General features: G+C 39.4%; 1 protein-coding gene across 3 annotated transcripts in view; it reads right to left on the bottom strand.

Annotated features, from left to right (window-relative positions):
• LOC128234097 (zinc transporter ZIP4-like) overlaps nt 1–25,417 on the bottom strand; it is a 39,437-nt gene extending 14,020 nt beyond the window's left edge. Inside the window, exons 1-11 of one of the 3 annotated variants that reach the window (XM_052948095.1) lie at nt 24,688–25,417; nt 16,882–17,075; nt 15,285–15,439; nt 14,814–14,909; nt 12,867–13,015; nt 10,840–10,951; nt 7,759–7,863; nt 7,314–7,468; nt 6,978–7,155; nt 6,527–6,696; nt 3,191–3,349 (exon numbers count right to left, since the gene is read on the bottom strand). In XM_052948095.1, coding sequence (XP_052804055.1) covers nt 3,191–3,349; nt 6,527–6,696; nt 6,978–7,155; nt 7,314–7,468; nt 7,759–7,863; nt 10,840–10,951; nt 12,867–13,015; nt 14,814–14,909; nt 15,285–15,439; nt 16,882–17,075; nt 24,688–25,038 — 1,824 coding nt within the window. In that variant the 5' untranslated portion in view covers nt 25,039–25,417. The remainder of the gene's footprint in view (nt 1–3,190; nt 3,350–6,526; nt 6,697–6,977; nt 7,156–7,313; nt 7,469–7,758; nt 7,864–10,839; nt 10,952–12,866; nt 13,016–14,813; nt 14,910–15,284; nt 15,440–16,881; nt 17,076–24,687) is intronic. The other 2 variants (XM_052948097.1, XM_052948096.1) reach the window with 2 other exon arrangements.
• Between the last annotated feature and the right edge of the window lie 2,181 nt (nt 25,418–27,598).

Below are 27,598 nucleotides of genomic sequence, written 5' to 3' on the forward strand. Positions count from 1 at the left end.
CAGCTAATTTGTTCGCGTTAAGGCAGTTTTAAGATTATGACCATTAAAGTGTGAGGATAGAGTGTGTTATGACCATGACCTTTGACTCTATGAACTCAAAATCCAGAGTCATCAGCTGGTCACCAGTAACCTAAATGTCAAGTTTGAGGGCCATGGGTGCAGGCATTGTCAAGTTATCACTCTGACAACCTTTTATCATTCAAGGTTACTGTGACCTTGACGTTTGGCCCAATGACCGTAAAATCAATAGGGACCATCTTCTGGCCAGGCCCAACCTCCAAGTCAAGTTTGAGGGCCATGGGTGCAGGCATTGTCGAGTTATCACTCTGATAACCTTTTACTATTCCAGGTCACTGTGACCTTGACCTTTGGCCCAATGACCAATAAAATCAATAGGGACCATCTTCTGGCCAGGCCCAACCTCCAAGTCAAGTTTGAGGGACATGGGTGTAGGCATTGTCGAGTTATCACTCTGACAACCTTTTACCATTCCAGGTCACTGTGACCTTGACCTTTGGCCAGATGACCCCCAAAATCCAAAGGGGTTATCTCCTGGTCAGGCCAATTCTCCAAGTCAAGTTTGAGGGCCATGGGTGCAGGCATTGTCGAGTTATCACTCGGACAACCTTTTACCATTCAAGGTACATGTGACCTTGGCCTTTGGTCCAATGACCCCAAAAAACAATAGGGGTCATCTACTGGTCAGGCCCAACCTCCAAGTCAAGTTTGAGGGCCATGGGAGCAGGCATTGTCAAGTTATCACTTGGACAACCTTTTACCATTCAAGTTCACTGTGACCTTGACCTTTGGCCTGATGACCCCCCAAAACATAAGGGGTCATGTACTGGTCAGGCCCAACCTCCAAGTCAAGTTTGAGGGACATGGGTGCAGGCATTGTCAAGTTATCACACGGAAAACCTCTAACCATTCAAGGTGACTGTGACCTTTGGCCAGATGACCCCAAAAAACAATAGGGGTCATGTACTGGTCAGGCCCCATCTCCAAGTGAAGTTTGAGGGCCATGGGTGCAGGCATTGTCAAGTTATCACACGGAAAACCTCTAACCATTCAAGGTGACTGTGACCTTTGGCCAGATGACCCCAAAAAACAATAGGGGTCATGTACTGGTCAGGCCCAAACTCCAAGTGAAGTTTGAGGGCCATGGGTGCAGGCATTGTCAAGTTATCACACGGAAAACCTCTAACCATTCAAGGTGACTGTGACCTTGACCTTTGGCCAGATGACCCCAAAAAACAATAGGGGTCATGTACTGGTCAGGCCCAATCTCCAAGTCAAGTTTGAGGGCCATGGGTGCAGGCATTGTCAAGTTATCACACGGAGAACCTCTAACCATTCAAGGTGACTGTGACCTTGACCTTTGGTCCGATGACCCCCAAAAACAATAAGGGTCTTTTACTGGTCAGGCCCAACCTCCAATTCAATTATTAGGGCCATGGGTGCAGGCATTGTCGAGTTATCACTCGGACAACCTTTTACCATTCAAGGTCACTGTGACCTTGACCTTTGGCCCGATGACCCCCAAAAACAATAGGGGTCATCTACTGGTCAGGCCCAACCTCCAATTCAATTATGCGGGCCATGGGTGCAGGCATTGTTGAGTTATCACTCGGACAACCTTTTACCATACAAGGTCACTGTGACCTTGACCTTTGGCCCGATGACCCCCCAAAACAATAGGGGTCATCTACTGGTCGGGCCCAACCTCCAAGTCAATTATGCGGGCCATGGTTGCAGGCATTGCTGAGTTATCACTCAAGACAACCTTTTACCATTCAAGGTCACTGTGAACTTGACCTTTGACCCAATGAGCCCCAAAAACAATAGGGGTCAGCTACTGGTCAGGCCCAACCTCCAAGTCAAGTTTGAGGGCCATGGGTGCAGGCATTGTCACGTTATCACTCGGACAACCTTTTATCATTCAAGGTCACTGTGACCTTCGGCCTGATGACCCCCAAAAACAATAAGGGTCTTCTACTGGTCAGACCCAACCTCCAATTCAATTATGAGGGCCATGGGTGCAGGCATTGTCGAATTATCACTCGGACAAGCTTTAAAATTATTTTACCATTAAAGGTGACTGTGACCTTGACCTTTGACCTGATGACCCCCAAAATCAATAAGGGTCATCTACTGGTCAGGCCCAACCCTCATGTGAAGTTTGATGACCATACGTCCAGGAATTGTTGAGTTATCACTCGGACAAGCTTTGGCCTACCGACGGACCGACCGACCGACCGACCGACATGCCTGTGCAAAGCAATATACCCCTCGTCTTCGAAGGGGGGCATAATAAAAAAAGAAGTGGGGGCTATTTGACCAAAATGGGGGCGTTTTGACCAAATTGGTTGCGTTTTAACCTTTTTTTTCCAAGTGGGGGCTATTTGACCAAAAGTGTGGGGGCTATTTGACCAAAATTTGGCTATTTGACCAAAATGGGGGCTATTGGACTTGGGGGCTATTTGACCAGGTTCCGTCGAAAGAGTGGCGTACAAAGATCGAACCGATGTAGCTTAAACTCGAATTTAACAGAAGAATCTTGTAGTTATCTCGTATTCACATGGAATCCGCGGTCATCTCGTGGCATTTTTGGCAAAATTTACGAACACTCGTGGTAACTCGTAGATCAAAGTCCTAGTCATTCTAAAATGCCGTCCAGGCTTTTTTTTAATGATGGTTAGCCTGGCTAATCAAAGTCCTTACAGTGTGACAGGGTCTTTATAGGGAAAAGCGACTGGGGAAAACAAGAAATGTTTATGTTTCAGAATTTTATTTGATTAAGTACATTTCTTTCATATCCCTTGTAACTTGTTATGGTGTGATAAGGAATTAAGCAAATTCTACGGAGGATTAAATTTTCGGAGAGTTTGTCAGTAAGATTCTGTTTGCTTCTTCCGGAAAGATCTCGCAATATAAATATGTATTTGTGTCAACCTGTTCCAAACTATCCAACACTGCTATGATATGGCTTATTGTGATATTTTGTTATCAAATCAGAAAGATATTCAATAACAGCGAAACGATAGTGACTTAAAATCACTTCCTGGATACAAAAAAAATCTTAGAATGGAAAAAATCGCCACAAAGTCACATTACCTGATTGATTGGATAGCGTATTTTTAGGACAAACCAAAGATTAATTACACTATGAACAGACGTTTTGGTTTCTTACCTGGCCAGTTAACATTGACATGAGTTTTTCGAACAGGTAGAACGCATAAATCCCACCGAGTGCCGCCAGACTGTAGCCGAGGAAGGGCTCGAAACGGGCCCCGCTGTGCGCATGTGCGTGTTCGCCATCCTCGTCGCTATGCCCGTGAACACCCAGGGCCTGGATTAAGACGTCATCAACATTAAACAAATAAATGCGCACAAGGGCGTATCAACTCAAGCACTGCTAGAACTGCAGTGGTCTCCAAATAAATTTACAGTACCAGTTTGCTCTAATACATATACAAAATATGTTGTGCGGTTAATATAGTCCGAATAAGCTGCGTTTTTGCATAATAACGCATTTAAAATCATAGAAAACTCGATTATTTTAATATCGACGAGTAAGAAAATACAATATAAAAAGGAGAATCGGCCAATTGTTTCAAAATGGACGCGAGCTGAATCTATATAGTTTTGGTTTTCCCGTAAATTGACCCGAAATACTTGGTAAAACCCTTAAAACATGAATCGTACTGATGATGCATTTATCCAAGAATCAGTGTTTTTGTTTATTGTTCTTCATATATCAATATAGTTTCTTAGTTTAATATAGACTTGAATTGGCTCTTACTTGACAATTTTAATTAGGATTGTTAGAATGTAATTACACAAAATAAATGGATATACGACTGTGTCACATCAAAGCATTTATTTGCGTAAGTGCATACTAACAACCTTTAACCATTACTAAATACACAATTTACACTTTTACAATTAAAATCAAAACGCTTCAAGTGTTGACAGGCTTTCAACTTTATAAGATTTGTGTGATAAAATGCCGAATGGAACGGAAAGTGTGTGAAGATTACCCAGTTTGTCTCAATAATTTCTGTCCAGGGTATGTAGCATAGTTTTAAATATCGTCATATACCCCCGATGTGTAACAGAAAAAGTACCGTGGTTGCCGATGATGAGTTTTAAACCACTGGTTTTAAATATTTTCATTTTGTGACAAAGACTGAGGGCAATATTGAGATAAATACATACAGGAAAGATGGTATGTTGGTGATTCAATCCTTAGGAATTTTGCGCGAGGATCCTGTCATTATAGAAAGCGACCTTAAACATATTAGCATGCCCAATGCATTTTGTAGGATGCATTTGGTTTAGCGGGCATACCTGCTAGTCAATTAAATACTACTCAGTCATGTATGAAGTGCTGAGTATACGTAGATTTTACACAAAAAAGACGTATACAGCAGAACACACATGGTGGTGAGAGCGGAAATATCAGGTTGAATATAGCAGACAGGACATGGTGGTGAGAGCGGAAATATCAGGTTGTATATAGCAGACGGGACATGGTGATGAAAGCGGAAACATCATGTTGTATATAGCTGAAGGGACATGGTGTATAGAGTGGAAATATCATGTTCTATTTATCAAAAGGGGTATGGTGTTGAAAGCGGAAATAAAATATGTATATGACCGAAGGGACATGGTGTTGAAAGCGGGAAAATCATGTTGCATATAGCTGAAGGGACATGGTGTTGAGAGTGAAAATATGATGTTGTATATAGCCGATGTGGCGTAGAAAGCATACAAAGTGTAGTGTACATAGCTGAAAGGATGCGGAGAAGAGAGCATTAACAGTATAGTGCATATAGCCGAACGCACATGATCTTAACACGGAAACAGTGTGGTGTATGTAGCCGAAGGAACTTGATCTAGACACGAAAACAATGTGGTGTTTATAGCCAAAGGGACGTGGTCTAGACACGGAAACAATGTGGTGTGTATAGCAGAAGGGACGTGATCTAGACACGGAAACAATGAGGTGTATATAGCCGAAGGGACGTGGTCTAGACACGGAAACAATGAGGTGTGCATAGCCGAATGGACGTGGTCTAGACACGGAAACAATGTGGTGTGTATAGCCGCAGGGACGTGGTCTAGACACGGAAACAATGTGGTGTGTATAGCCGCAGGGACGTGGTCTAGACACGGAAACAATGTGGTGATCTAAACACGGAAACAATGTGGTGTGTATAGCAGAAGGAACGTGATCTAGACACGGAAACAATGTGGTGTGTATAGCAGAAGGGACGTGATCTAGACACGGAAACAATGTGGTTTGTATAGCAGAAGGGACGTGATCTAGACACGGAAACCATGTGGTTTATATAGCAGAAGGGACGTGATCTAGACACGGAAACCATGTGGTGTGTATAGCAGAAGGGACGTGATCTAGACACGGAAACCATGTGGTGTGTATAGCAGAAGGGACGTGATCTAGACACGGAAACCATGTGGTGTGTATAGCAGAAGGGACGTGATCTAGACACGGAAACAATGTGGTGTATATAGCTGAAGGGACGTGATCTAGACACGGAAACAATGTGGTATATATAGCAGAAGGGACGTGATCTAGACACGGAAACATTGTGGTGTATATAGCAGAAGGGACGTGATCTAGACACGGAAACAATGTGGTGTATATAGCAGAAGGGACGTGATCTAGACACGGAAACAATGTGGTGTATATAGCAGAAGGGACGTGATCTAGACACGGAAACAATGTGGTGTATATAGCAGAAGGGACGTGATCTAGACACGGAAACAATGTGATTTGTATAGCAGAAGGGACGTGGTCTAGACACGGAAACAATCTGGTGTGTATAGCAGAAGGGACGTGGTCTAGACACGGAAACAATCTGGTGTGTATAGCAGAAGGGACGTGATCTAGACACGGAAACAATCTGGTGTGTATAGCAGAAGGGACGTGATCTAGACAGGGAAACAATCTGGTGTGTATAGCAGAAGGGACGTGATCTAGACACGGAAACAATGTGGTGTGTATAGCAGAAGGGACGTGATCTAGACACGGAAACAATCTGGTGTGTATAGCAGAAGGGACGTGATCTAGACAGGGAAACAATCTGGTGTGTATAGCAGAAGGGACGTGATCTAGACAGGGAAACAATCTGGTGTGTATAGCAGAAGGGACGTGATCTAGACACGGAAACAATCTGGTGTGTATAGCAGAAGGGACGTGATCTAGACACGGAAACAATCTGGTGTGTATAGCAGAAGGGACGTGGTCTAGACACGGAAACAATGTAGTGTGTATAGCAGAAGGGACGTGGTCTAGACACGGAAACAATGTGGTGTTTATAGCCGACAGGAAGTGATCTAGACACGGAAACAATGTGGCGTATGAAGCCAAAGGGACGTGATCCAGACACGGAAACAATCTGGTGTAAATTAAATAATACGTCAAATCACTTACGGCGGCAGGTAACAGAATGGGCCTTTTATAAATAGCAAACATGCCGACGGTAGCAGAAGCACTTACCATAGGAAGAAGGTGGAGCAGGGCGTCTGAAGACAATGTCGAAACAGCAAGGCCCACAAACGCGGCCATAAGGACCCTGTAGATTGCCTGGTTGGTGCACGGAAGGATGACCACCCCCGTCACCGAACATAGACAGCAGATGATGTTAGCCAGAGTACCATATCCATAACCTGTAAACAATCTATTTATTACTGCCTACAATTTAACTATGGCATAAAGTAGTCGCGAGAAGCCAAGATGTAAGTATTTATGGGTGGGTGATGGGGGGATAATGAATAATGATTGTATGGCAATAGACCGCAGTGTTTACATGTACTTCACTGATTTGATGAAATGAGTTAACAAGAAACAACTTGGTATTTGACTCTCTTACTTTGCGTGAACGAAAGGGGTAACTAAAACCAAATTAACAATGGATAGATGTTGTTTTGACAGATATCAGTAATCTTACGTTCAGCGTCCGAGGGTCGCTGGTTCTCTTTCTTGCTGTGTTTTGACGGGCGACAGGCGCCTAGTTGCTGCTGGATGAGAGCGGGGCAGATCTCACGGAACCGATCCACGCTCACGTTACCCTTGCTCTCAATGTTAAACACAGACAACAATTGGTCACCCGAGTAACAACGGTCGTTCTGGAAAAGTATCCGCTATGTTAATATTTCACATGCAATGAAAGAGTAGGTTCCAAACCTTCAGTAACGGTCAATGATAATTACATATTCAGACTGTTATTAGACGTTTCTTAATGAGTTCGAAATAGATAAAATAGTGGTACAAAATATCAAAATACCCATGACTGATGTCCTATAAGTGCCTGTGAGTCAACTGCCCTCTTTTTTCTTCTGTGCGCATGACCATGCACCTCATTGTGATCATGATCATCGGACGTCATTTTGCCGCCAAATGCTTGCCCGATTTTTAGATTTTCCAGCAAGTCAATAAATTCTAAAATGCATCAATCAGTACATTGACATCATCGAGCTTAAAATGAATGTATATTAAAAGCTTAACTGTTGTGGTTATATTTCTATGACTAGGTAATTTACATCAAATGATGAAAATGGTAGCCATGTGTGTGACTGTCGGAGGATGTCATAGGTCGCCAAGGTAAGGTTAACTATACAACAATATGATATAATTCATTGAAGAAATATAATCCCATTATTTAAATAACGAACGATTGAATGTCAATTTGCATCGCTTTAATTATGAGTATTTGATACATAACACCATACCATAATACTCCATGTTGTCAGCGGAAGCTGTGATCTGCCGGAACACGGAGCGCACGAAGTACTTTCTCCTTGGGAGCAGACGACATCTGCGCGAGATCTCCGAACCTGCAGACAGATGTGAACAATTCACATGTTCATAAATGATATTGCTTGATGTTCACATTCAATTTCACTGACGTTGTAAAGCCTTAATTTGTAAATACTTACTAAGACCAATATAAATAAATGATTTGATTTTCATCCAAATTTGTTTTTAAATCGGTGCGGCGGTTGAGTTTTTTTTTGTTTGTTTTTCTTGGAGGACTGTTTTACCGATGAATATCTCGAGCAGTGAATGCGAAATTGTTCTAAGTCGCATTAAATAAAGAGGAAGACCCCAGTGCAACATTTTTATTTGAGCCAATACATTTAAGGGGTGATAAAGAGGGGGCGAGAGGGGATGAAATTCTAGCAATAAGTTTATAGTCGCCTAACAGAATAAACAAATCCAACAGTCATTCTTTCACATCTATCGTATGGGTTAAAAATATATAATTCTCAATTTTTGCAAAGTTAATTTATCATAATCAGTGATGAGAAAACAAGGTTTGTGGTTTACAAATTTCCCCGTGCGATACATTATAGCGAGACAAGATAACATTTTTACTAATTTACAAAGAAAAACACTCGACATACGTGTTTTAAAATGAGCACGTTTTCGCCATTAATGAATGTTAAACCAGATACATCCTGGTCACGTAACGTCAATTGTTATTTTAGAATAAACAAACTACACTAGTCAAAATAAATCGCTCATTATCTGACAGTGATGTGTGTTACATACGGTTGCTCAATTTATTCAAGAAGCGCTACATTACCACCTCAAGCCGTGGTGGATCCGTGGTCTAGTGGTAACACACTTGACTTCGATTCCCCGACGCATCACTAAAAAATACTAATTGTCTTCCGGGAGGGACGTTAAATTGAGGTTCTGTGTGACAGTGCTATACACTAGTGCACGTTAAAGAACCAGGGTAGCTCTAACCAGGGGCACATTCTGTCTGTGCACTATGCTCCATAAACCCAAAATGATTAACAATCTTAACGGCACTTTGAGAAATATATGTGGAAGGTGTTCTATACACATCAGGTGCGAACCACCACTAGTAAATACAACTCCTAGATAATTTGAAAGAACTAACAATTTCTACTTCCTTGTTATTATAAACCCATCAATCATTTATCCCCAATATTTCACCTTTGAGAACCATAACCTTAGTTTTCTCTATGTAAACAGTGAGATTTTATTTGCGACAAAAGGAATGTAAACTATTTAGAGAATCCTGTATTCCGGCCTTAGTCTCTTACACAATTACCACATCGTCGGCAAAAAGCAGCATATGAATTGAAACATGGTCAATGTTAAATTCCACTTCCAGGTTTTTTTTGTATATGCAATATAATTAAGGAAAAGAGCAAAATTATCAGCAAGGTTATCTCCTCTTGAAAAAGGCCAACGTTTCTATTAAAACACTACTTTATTACTTAATACCAGACTGTTTCTATCAATGCAGTCGTAGGCTTTTTTTATAATCAATAAAACAACAATACATTTTGAAACTGCTTTTGAATCAATAGGAGCAAAATAAAAAAAAAGATCCACAGTGCTGTTCTGAAACAAAACTGAGCATCTGTTGGTAAACTGTTTTCCTCATCCCATGTTTTTAGTATTTTATTCAATATATCAATTAATCAACATTAAACATCGAACAACAGCTGGTAAGAGTTACCCCCCCCCCGTAATTAGTAGGATCTGCTTGGTTGCCCCTGTTATGGATTGTGATAATAACACCAGACGCCCAAGAACTTGGAAATGATGTAAATTTTAATTAAAAAAATAAAACGGATAAACGGTGTTTAAAAGTAGCTCTTTATAAATCGCGTTTTTGACGATTTTTGAAGATCAATCATTTTCATTTTTTATTAAAAGTCTTGCATATTTGAATATTTAGTTGCACTTTATTGAAATCACAAAGTGCAATTTTCATAAAACATACAACAAAAGAAATAATAAGTGGCGCGTTGTTGCGCGTGAGTCATCTGGCCAAAATAGCATTTAATTAATGCACCAGTCACCGCCCCCCCCCCCCCCCCCCCCCCCCCCCAGGTCCGTGGGTATACCGGGGATAGCCGGGGAAATGGGCCGTGTTTTTACCTTTCAGATGGCCCCGCAGTGCCGGGTGAATGCGGTGGTTTTGTCTTCGCTTTAAATATATCGGGGAATGTGCCTTATCTAGGGTCCCTGTGGTGCGGGGGCATTTGGCGGGGATTATACCATCTGTTCGTTCCCGCAGGGCGGGGATTTTAGCCGGGGTTGGATGGACCGAAAGTCAAAGTCCCCGCTATTCCTCGGACCTGGGGGGGGGGGGGGCGTGGTTACAATGGTTACAATTGACTTGTGCATAAATAGTTTCAGGCGCCAAATTATTTGACAAAAATATATGTTATGTTGTTAAAACAAAGCAAACGTATTTTATACACTACAACACAGATGTAGGCAAAAAGAACATCGAATATTCGAAAACCGATTTTGACTTTAAATACCAAACGTTCAATCGAATATTCGAATATTGTTTGCATCCCTAATATTGCTATATATAAAAGTATATTAATATACAAGTATTTACCATAAAGCCACAAATACATTGTTTTATTGAACACATCACCACAAAGCATAAACAAGACAGTCAGGGTTTTTTACACTTAAAATATTGAAATTGTCGAAAGACTTTACCGGAAATATGCAAACGGACTTTCAACACATTTTTTAAAAATAATTCCTGTGTAAAATGCTCAACTCATTCACCTTATTACACTAAAACATGTTGCAAACGATGTATGTTAACTCTAAAAAGAAAGTGTATCTCAGACTTAATAAAAATGCAATTTTTTAAACGTTTAACTTTGAAATTAAAACCCTTGATTTTATTATAAAACTACGTGAAACCCGTCATGCAGATGTTGAAGCTTTGAATACTGGGAACATATTAAGGTATAAGGGTAATATATAGAAACTTTTTGTGACAGTAGACAAATGCTAACCTGCAAGCATGTGAAAGACAATGAGGGAGGAGAGCGGGCCCACTTGATTGGCGGCTAGGGGCGCATCCACGTCCACACCCAGCTGGTCGAACAGGATATCCGCTGACACACACTATAAAAGCACACACGTGCTACATGTATAATAACAACTTTATTTAACGAAGGTTACATACTAAGTGTACAATCATTACAGACATACTACTTATTTCCAGCATGGCCTTCACAATCCCTACTAGACCTGAAGTTTCTACCCGAATATAACATATACTATAAACCTGTTCCATTTAGTAATTTAAAACATCCGAACTTAAAACATTTAGAACATTCCTATCGGAAAGTTTAAAAATTAACGGTTGACAAACAATAGTGTACTTTCTTGTGTCAGAATGGACCTAAACCGTAGTGATAGTTTTATGAAAACATAATGATACTTTTTTTATGAAGCTATAATGATACTTTCATAAAACCATAGTGATACTTTCATGAAACCATGGTGACAATTTACTGAAACTATAGTGAAACTTTCATGAAAACATAGTTATAATTCCATAAAACCATGGTGATATTTTCATGAAACCATGTTGATACTTTCATAAAAAAAGGTTTCCATTTTATGTAATAATGGTTGTACATTCATGAAACCAGTGCGATACTTTCATAAAAACATGTAGATAATTTCATCAGTGAGATACTTTCATGAAACCATGGTGATTATATCATGAAATCATCGGTACAATCGTCAAGAAACCATGGCGATACATTCATGAAACAAGTGCGATACTTTTATTTAAGCATGGTGATATTTAAATGAAACAATGGTTGTTCTTTTAGGGTATCAGAGATTCCCTTCAGTCTTCTAATTTTGTCAATGCCCAATATAAAACATAAAATAGATTTTCTCTCCCAGCCCAGATAAGTAGATCCAAATATTTGGCCATGCTTGAAATCCTTTTCTCCCACCTCAGATAAGTAGATCTAATAATTTAACCATGCTAGATTATAAGTATCTTCCATGGCTGAGAGTGTAAGATAGGTTCATTCCGACCTTTCGGAATTTCTAGCATGGTTAAATTATTGGATCTACTTATCTGAGGTGGGAGCAATTCTTATCTTGCCCACGGGCGAAGATAAAATGCCCGTATGGAACTTCTTTTTAACGGTCACCACATTATAATTACCTCCCTTGTTGAAGACTCGTCAGTAGCATCAAGGAAATCTTTTCTTATGGTAATATTTAGAACGCTAATTAATTATTTCTCACTTCAAATGTCCCCATAAAACAGTTTTCACGCACCATTCAAGAAATAATGCTTCATTTTCCTTAGAACTATTTAAAAAGACCGATTTGACTATTAACATTAACTGGATCACTGCGCGCATATCCATGACAACCACGTGCTATCGCATATCCATACGCAATTATTTTCACTAAGCACAAAAGAGTTCCAGCAAAAAATACATTTTTAATTATTTTTGTTTAACTGAGGTGGGAGAAAAAGCATCTACCATAGCCGCTCGTGTAAGATAGTTTCATCCCGACCCTCGCGCAGGGTGTTTTGCGGAAACGAGGTTTACACCCTACGCTCGGGTCGGAATGAACCTGGCTTACACTCTCGGCCATGGAAGATACTTGCCCAGGGGCAAAGATAAAAAAGTACTCGTATGTAAAAAAATAAAATAATATATATTTTACTTTAGTTTGCTTAACTGAGGTGGGAGAAAAGGCATCTACCATGACCGCTGGTGTAAGATAGGTTCATCCCGACCCTCGCACAGGGTGTTCTGACAGCGAAATCTCGGTAAACCTCGTTTCCGCAAAACACCCTATGCTCGGGTTGGAATGGACCTATCTTACCGTGACTCTCGAGCATGGAAATTATAAATAATATAGTCGTTTAATGTGTTGTATAAAATTGACACTTTTTTCATTTTAAACATACGACAATACGTACAAAATGTTTTAGGTCAAATGCTGATCTTCAGTTAACACTTACAATTTAACAGGTGTGGAAATAAAGAGGATTCACCTTTTTTTTAATGATTTTGTCATCGCCATCGTCATGGTGATCGTCGTGATCGTCTTCTGTGGAGTGTTCGTCGTGGTCATCCGCCTCCCTCTCATGGTCCTCCTTGTTCCCGTGCTCCGCAGCCTCCCCCGTCCGCTCGATCGCCGTATCTGCCGGTATGTTACATAGGTGAATACAATAATGATACTTCATATCACATGCTTACTAAAGCACTGGCGGATCCAGGATTTTACATTTTAGAGGACGTACTCGGTGTAGGGAGCAAAACTTAGGACATGTGACATCTTCCCTAGGAACCAAAACAATATGCGTCCAAGGACCTCATACCCAATGATAACTTTTGCTATATGTACAAAATGATGCATTCTGGTGTACGTAGTTCACTTTTTTGAAGTTAAAGGAGATAGGGCGTCGGATGCGACCCCTTCGGTCGAATTAGCTTGCGCACTGTATGACCTTATTATTACCAAATCATATTCTTCACATGTCTGGGAAAAATAGGATCCTATTCTTCACAGTTTCAAACTGATTGACCAAAATGGTGGTAAGCAAGAGAATCATATTCTTCACATATTTTGTCGATGGCATTGCTGTTTAATAAATTTGATATTTTAAAAATGTAATACAATGTAATACTAAAAAAAAATTTTTTTTATATAATAATAACAACAACAACAACAACATCAACAACAATAACAACAACACATATTCTTAAAACTACGCCTTATACTAAAACAATAAAACATATTCTTACAACAACAATAACAACAACACCATCAACTATTCTTAAAACTAAAATTTTCTCTATTTTTATCTTGGTCGGATTGTGTCCCAGAGGGTGAATTGTTAACACTATCGATTCGTAAATGCTCGACCATATCAGGCAAGCTCGGAACAGAACTATCTTTAAACCAAAGCTCTTTTAGTACTGCAGTATTCACTCTCTGCCGGAAATTTAGCCGTTGAAAGCGTTGGAAATACTTTTTCCAGTACATCTGTCTATGCCAATACAACTCACGACAACAAACACAATGCCATATACACCAACTATTACTGTGCGAACAAGAACCAATACTATTCCTACTTTTACCTGTACAGCAACAACATAAAAAAATATAAAAAAATAAAACAACTATCTCTACAACAACCGCCATTGCGCCTTCAACTGCAGCCAACTAATAGCAACAACAACAACATAATCAACGATTCTTTATGACTAGAATATATACGCATACATGTTTATCAACAAAATATATATGCAATACTGTAATATCTTTTTCAGTGAAAAATTTGACTCAGTTGTAAAAAAATACTGTTTTTGTTAAAAAATGATGCAATTTTTGACCTGTGAGAATGTGGTTTCATGGTACATAAAAAACCGGCTTCGATCACAATTTTTCCAGGAGCTGTGATATATATGTTCGAAATGTGTGACAAATGAGATGTTATTTTTCCCAGCTGTGAATAATAGGATCCTATTTTTCCCAGGTGAGAAGAATAGGACCTGGGAAAAATAAGGTCTTACAGAGCACTGTTCTTTCACAAACTATAATTTTCATATCTATGATGACGTAAGATATGTTGATTTTGAGTTTAATTGAGGTCTGATATTGATTTATTGCACGTGTACATTAGTATGTTCGACGCAGTTAAACATATTGCATTTACACAATTCTGCTGAAGCTGAAGTGTATTTTTAATCGGATTGATTCATTTTGAAAATAAATTAATAAGAAAACATGCATCTTTTCTTCTTGAAATATATGCAAGATGTGAAGGTAAAAGGAACGATCAGAAGACTGAGAAATAAGAAACATTAATGTATTTTCTTGATGCTCCAGTTGTTAAAGATTTAGACTTGAGGCCAACATTCTAGTCTAAGAGGTCATTGAACACAAATCAATGCTGCCTGGCCAAATAACTGGTATATAGGGATCGTGTGCTCACCTGAGGTTCTTTCATGGCTGTCCTCTGGATGGTCGGGGGAGCCCCGCCGCCGCCTTCGGTGGTCATGACCGTCGACCTTGTGGTGGTCATGGTCATCTGCACACATACACCAACAACGTATTGTCAGTATATATCACCATAGTCTTTTTTGATAATATATTCATGATAAATAACAATACTAATAATACCTACACACATGATTAACATATTCGGACATGCACACAACTTAAGATGAAATGTATTTCCAAATAATTATGAACAAACTACAAACAGAAACAAAGCTTGAATAAAATTTCTCCTTGCCGAGCTTCGATCTATGGAACTGTGTTACTTTAATTAATCTGAAACAAGAACATAATAATATTTGGATGGTTGGAGCGCTTTTTGAGAACACTGCCCGTGATGTTTGTTTATTTAGCGCAAACATAATACAATATCTCAAAACAAATGTAAACTGGCGGTGGCACTGACCCATGCGTGTGAGGCTAGCGTCATCCAGCAGACCGTCAAGGGAAGAGAGGTGGTCACGGGAATCGTCGTCGTCGTGGTCGTCATATACGTCCTCCAGGTCCTCTAGCACCTCTTGGATCCGCCCCAGTCCCATCCATCCGACTGCGCCGCCCTCGCTGTAACATACATAACCCTACACTAGACTAAACAGCCTAAAACAGCCCTAATCAGAGTCACACGCCCGCCCCACGCAAGATGAAAAAGTCACACCATTACACTGCGAGTGGATCCGCCAAGCCACCCACCAAGGAAACCCTCTTTGTAACAAACACACCACAACACTACAAAGCTTGGATCCATAAAACAAGGCGCCCTTTCCTAACTATCTTTAACATACACAAAGCTACACTATACGGCCTGGATCCGTCAAGCCACCCGCCAGCGCCTACCTCTCAGTTACATATACAGCCCTACACTATATGGCCTGGATTCGCACAGTAAACCGCCCGCGACATCAACTCTGTTACATAAATTATACACACTACACTACACTACCCGCCCGCAGCTACCTCTCTGTAAAATAAACAACACTACACTACGGTGGCTGGATCCGTTCAGCCACCCGCCTGCGACTACCTCTTTGTTACATAAATAACACTGAACTGAGATGGCTGGATCCGTCAACCCGACCACCCGCGACAACCTCTCTGTAACAAACACAACACTAAACCACGTGGTCTGGATCCGTACAGCCACCCGCACGCGACAACCTCTCTGTAACACACACATCACTACACTGCGTGGCCTAGATCCACATAGTGAAATACCCGCGACTACCTCTCTGTTACTTACACAACACTAAACTACGTGGCCTGGATCCGTACAGCAACCCACCCGCGACTACCTCCCGACATACTCAGCACTACACTGCGCGGCCTAGATACACATAGTGTCCTTCCCGCCACTACCTCTCTGTTACATACACAGCACTACACTGCTTGGCCTAGATCCTCACAGTGACCCACCCGCGACTACCTCTCTGTAACACACACAGCACTACACTGCGTGGCCTAATCATCACAGTGACACACCCGCGACTACCTCTCTGTAACATACACAGCACTAAACTGCGTGGCCTAGATCCACATAGTGAACCACCCGCGACTACCTCTCTGTAACACACATAGCACTACATTGCGTGGCCTAGATCCTCAAAGTGACCCACCCGCGGCTACCTCTTTGTAACACACATATAACTACACTGCGTGGCCTAGATCCTCATAGTGAAACACCCGCGACTATCTCTCTGTAACGTACACAGCACTCCCCTGGATGGACTGGATCCGAACAGCTACCCGCACGCGATTACTTCTCTGTAATATACACACCTCTACACTGCGTGGCCAGGAACGGCATAGGGAACCACCCACGACTACCTCTCTGTAACTTTCATAACACTACACTGCGTGGCCTGGATCCGTAAAGCATCCGCTTGCCCCACTGCAGCCGCTACAAAACATCACTCAAGCTGCGGTACCTTCATTGTTTACCCCCCCCCCCCTCCGTGTCTGCTTGCACTCTCTTATTAGTTATGTTACACAGTAATACATGTGCCCACCTGAACTCCTGAACAACTTTCAGTTGTTTCTCGTTCAGATCGGCCTCGTCCAACAACCGGATGTTTGTGTGACAGTAGAGGTCCATATGGGTGGCGTAGTACAGGAGCGCCCCGGAAATTCCCTCGAACGCCGCTTGAGTCACGAAGCCCTGCCCTTGGCCCGCCACTAACAACAGGTTACTCGAGTTGAAACACTGGAACACAAGCTCTTATCATACATACATCTAGTATTAAAGGCGTTCTTACTGAAATATTGTAAATTTACCTGATGTTTAAAGGGGTTTACCGACATGGTGGTAGCTGAGATGTGCTCACGATAATGTTGCCCCACTCTAGACCAGATTAATATTATGATAATCCAATCAAGTGAATGGAGAGAGAGAGAGAGAGAGAGAGAGAGAGAGAGAGAGAGAGAGAACAACAACTGTCCTTGTTCCGTTAACTTGTCGTATCAAATGCTCAATGCAATAACAGCGGAGATCAAATACAAAAACGTTTAGTATATGTATATGGGACGAGCAATCATTAGCAGAACCGTGCACATGGTGAGGAATTCATGATCATTGATACATATACCCAATGTATCTTTATAGAAGAAAAAAGCCTATCAATATCATCATCATTATGCAGCATTTTGCTTTGCTGGAGTATTAAATCAACATCAACGATGTGATCTTTTTGAAATAAGCAGTAATGATTTTTTTGGGCAAAAATAAACCTACTCTTGGGCCCAAACGATTTTATCAATGCATCATGTTATCATTCTAAGCATGTTATCAGCCGAAGCTTAAAAATGGTATTTTCTATTGACATAATTGTGTTTTTTGCGAAGATTACTCAGTATAAGGCACATCGGTATCTTACTAACAATGTTGTCTTCAACTACGACAAATATAGATCATACAAATAAAGCAATATTATCGAAATAAATCATCAATCATTCATAACACATACAAGTAAAATAATGCAAACACGCACTAGCAATTCTTATAATGCAACAAGCATTCATGATAGAACGACAAATATTCTTTATTCAATGATTGATCATTCATAAGTCTAATACGCAAGTTGGAATAGATTTCTATACAACTTTGGATAAGAAAGTTAACGTTGTGTTACCATAATTGGCAAAGTGATTTTAACATCTGTTAACAAAAAATAACCAACCTAATTCTTTGAATAAAAAAACAGACTGATTAATATAATATTCAACATCTTAAAATAATAGAGGTGAAAAAAAGATTAACCATAATAGCTAAGATATAATTGAGAACTTGTCCGACAAAAAGTAATAAAAGAAACGGGTGGAAGGGAGAAAACACACGTCCGAACCGGATTAAAACTGAACAAGAGAGAAAGGCGCTAAAATAAAGAAGGGCGGACAATTTAACAATAGGCAATGAAAAAGAGTTCCCTCCCTTAATAATTCTTAAATTTCCTGCAAATTTGTTCAATATCATTTGCATTATGGGTTAGACACAAGGCCATTCTAACAGCTATAGTGGTCGAGTTCATCATATCTGTCTATCTTTATTTTATTTTTAACATAAACTTTGCATGTGTATCAAAGCATTTTATTATTAGTCGGCGGGGCCGACTATATTTGATATTACTTTAGAATTATTCCAACTAAGGGACCAGTTCATGAATTGCAGAACAATGCTTTCAATATTTTCAACGTTGCATGATAAAATGTGAAGTTTAGTGTGTTTAATGACCTTTGTGTTTTCATTTGTAAAATGAGACATGATTATGTTATTAAAAGATATATTTTCAGAAAGATTTATGCCTATAGGGTGTAATAATTTAAGTTACCAAAACCAAAGTGGTCACTCCATTGATTGAATGGACAAATAGTGATGTCGCCAATCTTTGAAAAGTTTCGCCCATGCATCAATAGATAATCTATAACGGAACAACCATTATTTGAAAAGTATGTATAATTATTTGAGTTGCCTACTCTACCATTTACAATGCGTATTGACGACGATTTACATAAATCTAATAACTTGATACCGTAACTTTTATTTACAATGTCGACAGAGGTCCGCGAAGGGGTACTGTCTGGTTCATAATCTAAATCGTTAAATGAAATATTAACATTATCATGTATCATAAAATCATGTTTTTTACCAGTTCTATTTTTTTTTTTAAATCGCCAGTCGCCAGCTACACAGCCTAAATCACTGAACTCAGATATATCGTTTTCAAGCGTGTCAAATAAATCAACATTGTTAAAAGCATTAAAGGCTGGCGAATCTTCGCCCCGCATAAGTAGACACCACATAAATAAATATCTTCTGAAGCCTTAAAAAATGAATGATCTAGCTTTAACCAAATAATTGTATCGTGATCATTTCTAATAATTTCAATTCCATCTTTTAATTGATCCTTATAAATACAATACAATACCTCCACTACACCTACGAGCATTACGATGTTGAAACTTGCGATAAAAATGCAGTGAAATATAAAGACACATTGCTAGGAGTATTAGTCCCTGATTCTTAGAAGAAACAGATATCAGAATTAGAAACAATATTTACAAAATCAAGCGACTGCTGTTTCTCCTGAGTAAGGCTGTGCACATTCCATGAGAGGATATTAAGCTCACCCTCGGCGTGCCCCTAGCCCCTGACTGACCGACCGTCCACATAGAGGGTGTCGTATACTATCCACGCCTTCTTTCCAACGTCCCTGGCCTCTTTCATCCTCTTCACCAGCCCCCTTTGCTTGTCCGTCACCTCGTTCGGGTTTTGCTCGAACATGTGAACATTCGTCCATTTTTAATATTTCCACTCTCTTCGCACACTTTCGCGTTCCTGGTAGAACGTGAATTTAGCCACAATGATACGAACTTTGCCCCTGATTTGCTGGCCCGGTGTCCTGCGGACTCGCTCAAACCGGATGTTGTCCACCAACTCCTTGGCAATCTTCAAGGCGTCCTGCAGGTGTTGTCGCAGTGTCCTCTCGGTGACATCGGCTGTCTCGTTCCCGTTACTGTTGTCCTCGGTGATGTTGGTAAAAACAAGGTTATTGCGTATGTCATCGGGCAATCTAACATGGCTACAGCAGGTTTACTAACTGCAAATCACTTTAAACACAGTAGTTTATAGCAAAGTGTCATATATATCGGAACGTAGGTAAGTCAAACGTAATCTATTCAATGCGGTTAAAGCCATATACGTGTCTGTATAGAGTCGAATAAAAACGGTTATGAGCTCCATCAAATTAAAAATTGCCCTCTGGGGTTGCGTCAAGGATGCAATTCAATTCTTATTTTATTTAGCTTGTTTAATAATGAATTGTATGACTTTCTACAGCAAAATGGAGTTCGCGAAATACAGCTTTCACCTCATATAATTAAAATGCTCATGATTTTATTGGCTGCTGATGTAGCACTTGTCTGATACTATTGAAAGTCTACACTCGCAGCTTAACCTGTTGTATGACTATTGTGAAGGTTGGTAGCTAACTGTGTATGAGAATAAAAACGATTGCTTGTTTTTAAAAATAGTGGTTGTCTATCTAGATACGAACATGGGTATTGTAATAATGAAAAAATATGAATGTGTAAATGTTTTTTTTTTTTTTAAATTATGTTGGAGTATACTTAACATCTACTTTTCACTGAATAAAATGGCCGAAAACATGGTTGTTAAAGGCAAATTATTGTATCCTTAATAATTCAATTTGGTGTATGACATAATGCTTTTGCAAAAACATAGTTATTTCAAGATTGTTGACGCAAAAGTTGTTTCTACACTATTGTACGGTTTCGAAATGTGGGGATTACATAGACATGAAGGTGTAGAAAGAGTGCACTGTAAAAGGTTTCTTTCTTTCTTCTTTCTTTACAAGTAATGCGCCAATTTCAGGAGACTGTGGTGAATACCCGTTGTATATCTGTTCTGGTTAGCGTGCTATATGCTTTTAGTTAAACGTATGTCATAATATAGATCTGTGTATAAATATGCAATGATAAAATCATTGGATTATATTGTGAATGTTAATTTATTATCAAATCGTTTTGGTTATGTTTGGGAAGATCAGTGAATAACTTAAAAAAGTGCTTTATGTCAACATATTTACAACGGACTTAAAGAATAATATGTTTTGACATAGCGTAGCAAATGTATAAATAACTAGTGCCATATTGCAATTTTGAGACCAAAACATATCTTAGTTTTCTTTGTGTTATGAAGTTTCGGAACGTGTATGCACATTCCGAGCTTCAGTTCATTCCCAAGCAAATGGACATGGCCGCTATAAAAATGTTGAAAGACGGGATTTTTCCTCATTGTAAAGATGTCCTAGAGACAGAAACTCATTTTCTTTTGGTGTGTCCTTGTATGTTATTTGTATGATGTAAGTAGGCAAGACAATATAATTAAAACAAATTATGAGAACCAAGATACATTTAATATTATTATATAATATATAGATCTCTTGTTATATTGAAAATGTGAAAAAATACTGCAAACTATTTATACTCAGCTTATGAGAATTTTTTTTTTCAAGACTTAAAATTATAATTATATGCTTATTACAATGTGTGACTATTGGTGTATTGCATTGGATATATACAGTATATCAATGTAAGTGTACGGAGATGTACTAAAATTACAAACTATGTTTTGACAGATGCTATTATTAAGGCCTAGTCACACGAGGATCGCTTCGGAACGTGTATGCACATTCCGAGCTTCAGTTCATTCCCAAGCAAATGGACATGGCCGCTATAAAAATGTTGAAAGACGGGGTTTTTCCTCATTGTAAAGATGTCCTAGAGACAGAAACTCATTTTCTTTTGGTGTGTCCTTGTATGTATTTGTATGATATAAGTAGGCAAGACAATATAATTAAAACAAATTATGAGAACCAACATACATTTAATATTATTATATAATATATAGATCTCTTGTTATATTGAAAATGTGAAAAAATACTGCAAACTATTTATACTCAGCTTATGAGAATTTTTTTTTCAAGACTTAAAATTATAATTATATGCTTATTACAATGTGTGACTATTGGTGTATTGCATTGGATATATACAGTATATCAATGTAAGTGTACGGAGATGTACTAAAATTACAAACTATGTTTTGACAGATGCTATTATTAAAGCCTAGTCACACGAGGATCGCCGACAGACATAATTCAGGCCATATGGAGATGTCAAAGCTGCAGTGATCCACATACATAGGTAACAAGTAACCTGTCCAGAGAAGGCGAAAACGTGTCTTTACTGCCCAAAATAAACCACTTCAGTGCGTTATACAGAACACACAGACCCGCGGACAAAAACCTCACCAGGTAAATAATCTGTTACTTGACAAATATCACAGTGAGAGCAAATCAGATTCATATAACACAGATTAAAAGTTCTTAGATGCTATCACAGTTACCAAAACAAATTATATGCATGCGAATGTGGCTGTTGGACCGAATGCAGTTCCAGTTAATTTCAAACTTGATTCGGGAGCCAATCCGAAGGACACGTATAAGGCACTAGGGGTCAAAGGCCCGCTTGTTAAAAGAAACAAACCACCCACTATCTACAGTGGATCTGAGCTCAATGTTGAAGTTCAAATTAAAATGCAAATCACACATAACAGTTCAACACATCATGAAAATTTCTACATTGTCTCCCTTGCTTTTTCAAGTTTAAACATTCGGGAAGGTTACCAGATGTATACACCTCTTTTGCAGGTAAATTGTGAAAAAATATTATAAATAGTACACTTTATACCCTACGTAGATCAGTTGACGGAAATAATGAAGAGTCATGCGTTAAAGTGCTTGATAGCGGAAGCACATGGCTTTTGTACAGTTTTATCAGTATCCGATGAAAATTAAATGTTATAATCTTGTAAAATATATGTCCATCATGGTTGAAAATTGCTATCACATGACATATCGCCTTTATGTGCCTGAGATTTATACCAAGTTGAAACCCGGACACAACCAGCCACACTGTACGTGCAGCACTCCATTATGATTTGCATGTGACTTTGTGTGCTGAATCCATGTGACATGGAATTTTACCTCCAAGTTTGAAGTTGACCTTCGGGGTACGGGCGTTGGTGTTGCGTCCGACACGTTGCATTTGTGAGCCTCACATCTGTGTTATTTAAAAAACGCACCTTGCATGACAAAGTTACAGCGCAAACGCAAAACCCTAACTTGTTAAAGGCACAAGGCCTACCAGGCACTGAACGAAGAATGGACGGACGGATGATGCACCTTTAAATATGCCCACCTCGGTGAAGGAAAGAAAATAACTTCGAACAATACTATATCATTATGATCAGACAATTGTAAGCACGCCCCCCCCCCCACCCCCTGGTCTGGTGGTATACCGGGGATAGCCGGGGAAATGGGCCGTGTTTTTACCTTCCAGGTGACCCCGCAGTGCCGAATGACTGCGGTGATTTTGACTTCGTGCAAAAATATAGCGGGGAATGGGCCTTACCTAGGGTCCCTGTAGTGCGGAATTTGGCGGGATTTTACCAGCAGTTCGTCGCTGCAGGGCGGGGTTTTACCCGGGTTTGGCTAGACCGAAAGTCAAAGTCCCCGCTATTCCCCGGACCTGGGGGCCGTGGTTACAATTGAATGGTGCATTACATGTTGCATTCTTGAAACAAAACAACCTTTATGTCTTGCAGCAAAATAGTTCGAAATGGTAAAGACAGATATCATACCAATTTCATGTGGTTTATAAATGTCCGAAATATTGATGAAACTGTTGGATAGTCTTTGGACGGTTTACTCATCGATATACATAACACCTTTTTCTAGATAACATTTTTGAAAGTGTATATATGCTAAATGTTAAGCCTATTAATTAAGGCTCGATCGTCATTCATTGCTCTGTCAGCGTGGAAATAGCCTGTCAACAGTCTATTTCGAACATTGGGAGTTATGGAAACGTGGAGTATCTGTTTCATTAAGTAAAGTAGTAACGATATCGTACATATAATGGATTTTCAACAGTTCAGTAGTTTCACGAAATCCGCTAACTCTTGGTGGAATGCCGCGTTGATCGTAGTAAGACGTATATGAAGGATGTGGGCAGGGTTTGAAAAGGTGATGGGCATTGCCTGTCAATTGTAAAGACAATGTTTGACAACTTTGTGAATACGAACGGACAGCAAGCAATTCGTCAAACAAATCTTACAACGAAACAAACATAAAATATTGATTCATAAATGAGCAATTTTTTTCAAAGTATTTGAATTCATGACGAATGAAACAACAACCATAGGTTCAAAAAATAATTGTGACGTATTTTTAGGAAAAAACAACATGTTTCTGCGCAAATTATTGTTGAGTCAACGAACCGAAGGTAATTGCTTTGCTTTTGGCAGTGTTGTATTGTAGCTCAAGAAAGTTTTTCGTTCTTATATTATGATTTAATCCGCCATTCGTTTCTGTGTTTCAACTTGGTTCCTGACAAGAATGTACTCTTATTTATTTTTATTTATAATCGATGCAGGCATACGCATTTACAGTTTAAACAAACACTGATGACTTAAAGTATTAAAACCAAGAAAAAGTGTGACCATATAGTTAAGTCTTCAAATACGTATGTATTTAACTCTTTCAATCGATTAATTTTATGTCCAAGAGTTTAAAGATAGTCGTCAATTTTAAGCTTGCACAATATTTTGAATGTGTTTTGAAATCGCTGGTGTTTTAAAGTATGGAGGGAAATTGCTCAAAGTCCCAAGATTGTTTTATCACGTGAATGGGCGGAAAACATTAACTCAGGAAGCTTGACAACAGAATTGAAGACGTTACCATGGTGTGTGTGCAGGAGATGGAGCGCTTCTTGCGGAAATTGAGGGAGAACTGGCAGTGTAATCTGCCCACGAAGGCGGCGATGAGGCGGTCAAGAGCTTCCTCTGTAAATGTTTCCGGCCGGGCGATCCCGAGCAGCTCCATTGTCTGCTGATAGGCGTCTAGCAGCACTCCGGCTCCCTCCTCCACAGCCTCGCCTATCTTCTCGACCATATTTGTGTCTATGTGCTCTACTGCGAGCGACTCTTTGATGTCATCTATTGAGTCTTTCATGGAATTTATCACACAACTGGCCGTCGAAACCAGCAAAACAACACATACGAAAGACTTAACATCTATTAATACTTTCATTTTCGTAACTTCAATAATGAAAAGTAACCTAACAGAATAAGTTGAGAATAAAGGCACTGAACTCTAACACGGATTATTTCAAAATACTCCTAAACAGGGTATCTTAATCCATCCAAAACACAACGGAGAGGCGAGCAGTTCTCGCTTCTAACTTCTTGTTTCACAACATGACACTGAAGTAACCAGCACATCACGAACAACAATTGGTTCAACCGAGTGACGCGTTTTTCTTGTGCGGGCTCGGCCAGTGAAAAGCAATCCCTTATTTGTATCCAGCATTTTAAAGCGCTTGCTAACAAACTTATTTACAGATGAGAAAAAAAAAAGAAAAAGGAAACGCATACAAAATTATCAACTGGTTAAAACATTTCACTACATTTGTGAAGTGATTTCGTATGTTGACAACATGTGTATTATCAAGCGAGCGTTTTCAGAAAATATACTACCGTTTCAGAGAGAAACACTATAATATAACTCGATTCTCATAAACAATGAAGCGTTTTTGTCTTTAAACAAAACATTTTGTCTTCGGAATGCATCAGCCCGACCCTATAACTGTTGATTAATATATCCAAAGGTTTTTCGCATTCCTTTCAAGCTATCGCCCAAGTTCAAGTTTTAAGTTTCGACTTCCTAGAAGGCTTTCCCTCGGCGCGGTAGCAAGGCTGTTGATTGATGTAAGCCGTGTCTACTGTCAAACCCGTTCACGTTCACGATCAAAAATATATTTTACGTTAGTCACGGGACCAACGCCAGTGACGTCACGACTCGACTTTGTTATTGTTGTTTCAGCCACTGGGCAGGTTTGAGAGACAGTTAATCGATACATCATTATTTTGTTTATAGAATCGCAATGATGCAAATACTTAACCTGTCTGTAAGTATTAAAAAAGACAGCGTGCAAAAATAGTTTATGCGTGTCCATACCTGAAATGATATGTTGAATAATGTTCTATAAGGAATAATGACCTCTCCACTACATATAAAATGTTTACATTCCTCTCAACAGATAAGTTATGTATCCTCCCCTCACTACATCATATATCATGTTTTCTCTCCTCCCCATGCAGACCATGCTTTCTCTCCTCCCCATGCAGACCATGTTTCCTCTCCTCCCCATGCAGACCATGTTTCCTCTCCGCCATATACAGACCATGTTTCCTCTCCTCCCTATGCAGACCATGCTTTCTCTCCTCCCCATGCAGACCATGTTTCCTCTCCTCCCCATGCAGACCATGTTTCCTCTCCGCCATATACAGACCATGTTTCCTCTCCTCCCTATGCAGACCATGTTTCCTCTCCTCCCCATGCAGACCATGTTTTCTCTCCTATCAAAATACCCTTATTTTCGTCAAAAATAGTCTTAAAATATCCAGTCTTTGGAAAAGTTAATATTATCTTAATATCGACTAATTTATTCGAAAATGATATCATGATTGCGTTTTTTAGTCCTTTTGAAAGCAACAAGAACCACTTGTTTGCCAAACATCGGCAACACAATCCGTTGCCTGAAGCATTAGGTTATTTTATTACCTAGGGACTGGGAATTCGGAGATCAGATGAGACCGGATAATACGGCGAGAGACCGGGAAATAGTATCGTATTTTTTGGCGGTGTTAAAACAGTATGGCAGTTACTCCCCTTTGAATATACTTCATCGTTTTCCCAACAATAAGTTATGACAGACATGCAAATAAACGTAAAGTAATTAAAGCCAAGACTTGATTTTATCATAAACATACGTTAATGAATTTCTATAGTGCATCATTCCTTTTAAAGTACGATCCTATTTTACTGTAAATATTAGTTGCATGTAACCTTCAATAACTTGTATTGTTTCGCCGTTTGCGACAAATGAATAAATACAGTTAAAAAACAGGCAATTGTTCTTATCATCTTTTTTAAATAAGATAACAGATAAATATGTAAACAGAAATAGCATGTTAATGAAAAGTCTTTATTGATGAGTCATGCGTCAAGATTACCTGTGAATCTGCCATTACTTGAATAGTGCATATAATAAAATGTACGCATCGCAATATAGACGTTGACTGGACGAGAGAAGTCGCATTATGTCATGATACGGATCTAGCGTATCGTAAGATACATCGCTATCTTTTTTTTTAATTTAGCGATCCTTATAACCCTAATTATACACAATGACTGCACGAGAGCCGTCAATTGGTCGTTAATTGAAACAGATACAGTGTGTGTATATCATCTTTGATTTAAGTCTTCATTTTAAGCAAATTTTTGCCTTCCGACGTAGCATATATGACGTAATTTATCACGTGGTATTCACGCACTGAGATTAAAGAATATAAAAATAACCCAATTATATCTATAATTTGTTTGTAATTCATTTCCAACTAATTTGTTAATTTTACAGACTAATTCATGGCACTCTTTGATGTTTTGCATCAATGGTCTTTCTTATGCTCTAGTCTGTAGTGGCGTTCCAGAAATCGACTCGGCCAACTCTGCACTTCTCTTACATTTACGTCATATATCTAATTAGATGTCCGTTTGAATAATCAAAGTAGAACAAGAACTGATATAT

This window comes from Mya arenaria, chromosome 5 (genome assembly GCF_026914265.1).
Source record: "Mya arenaria isolate MELC-2E11 chromosome 5, ASM2691426v1".
NCBI classification, from domain to species: Eukaryota; Metazoa; Mollusca; class Bivalvia; order Myida; family Myidae; genus Mya; species Mya arenaria.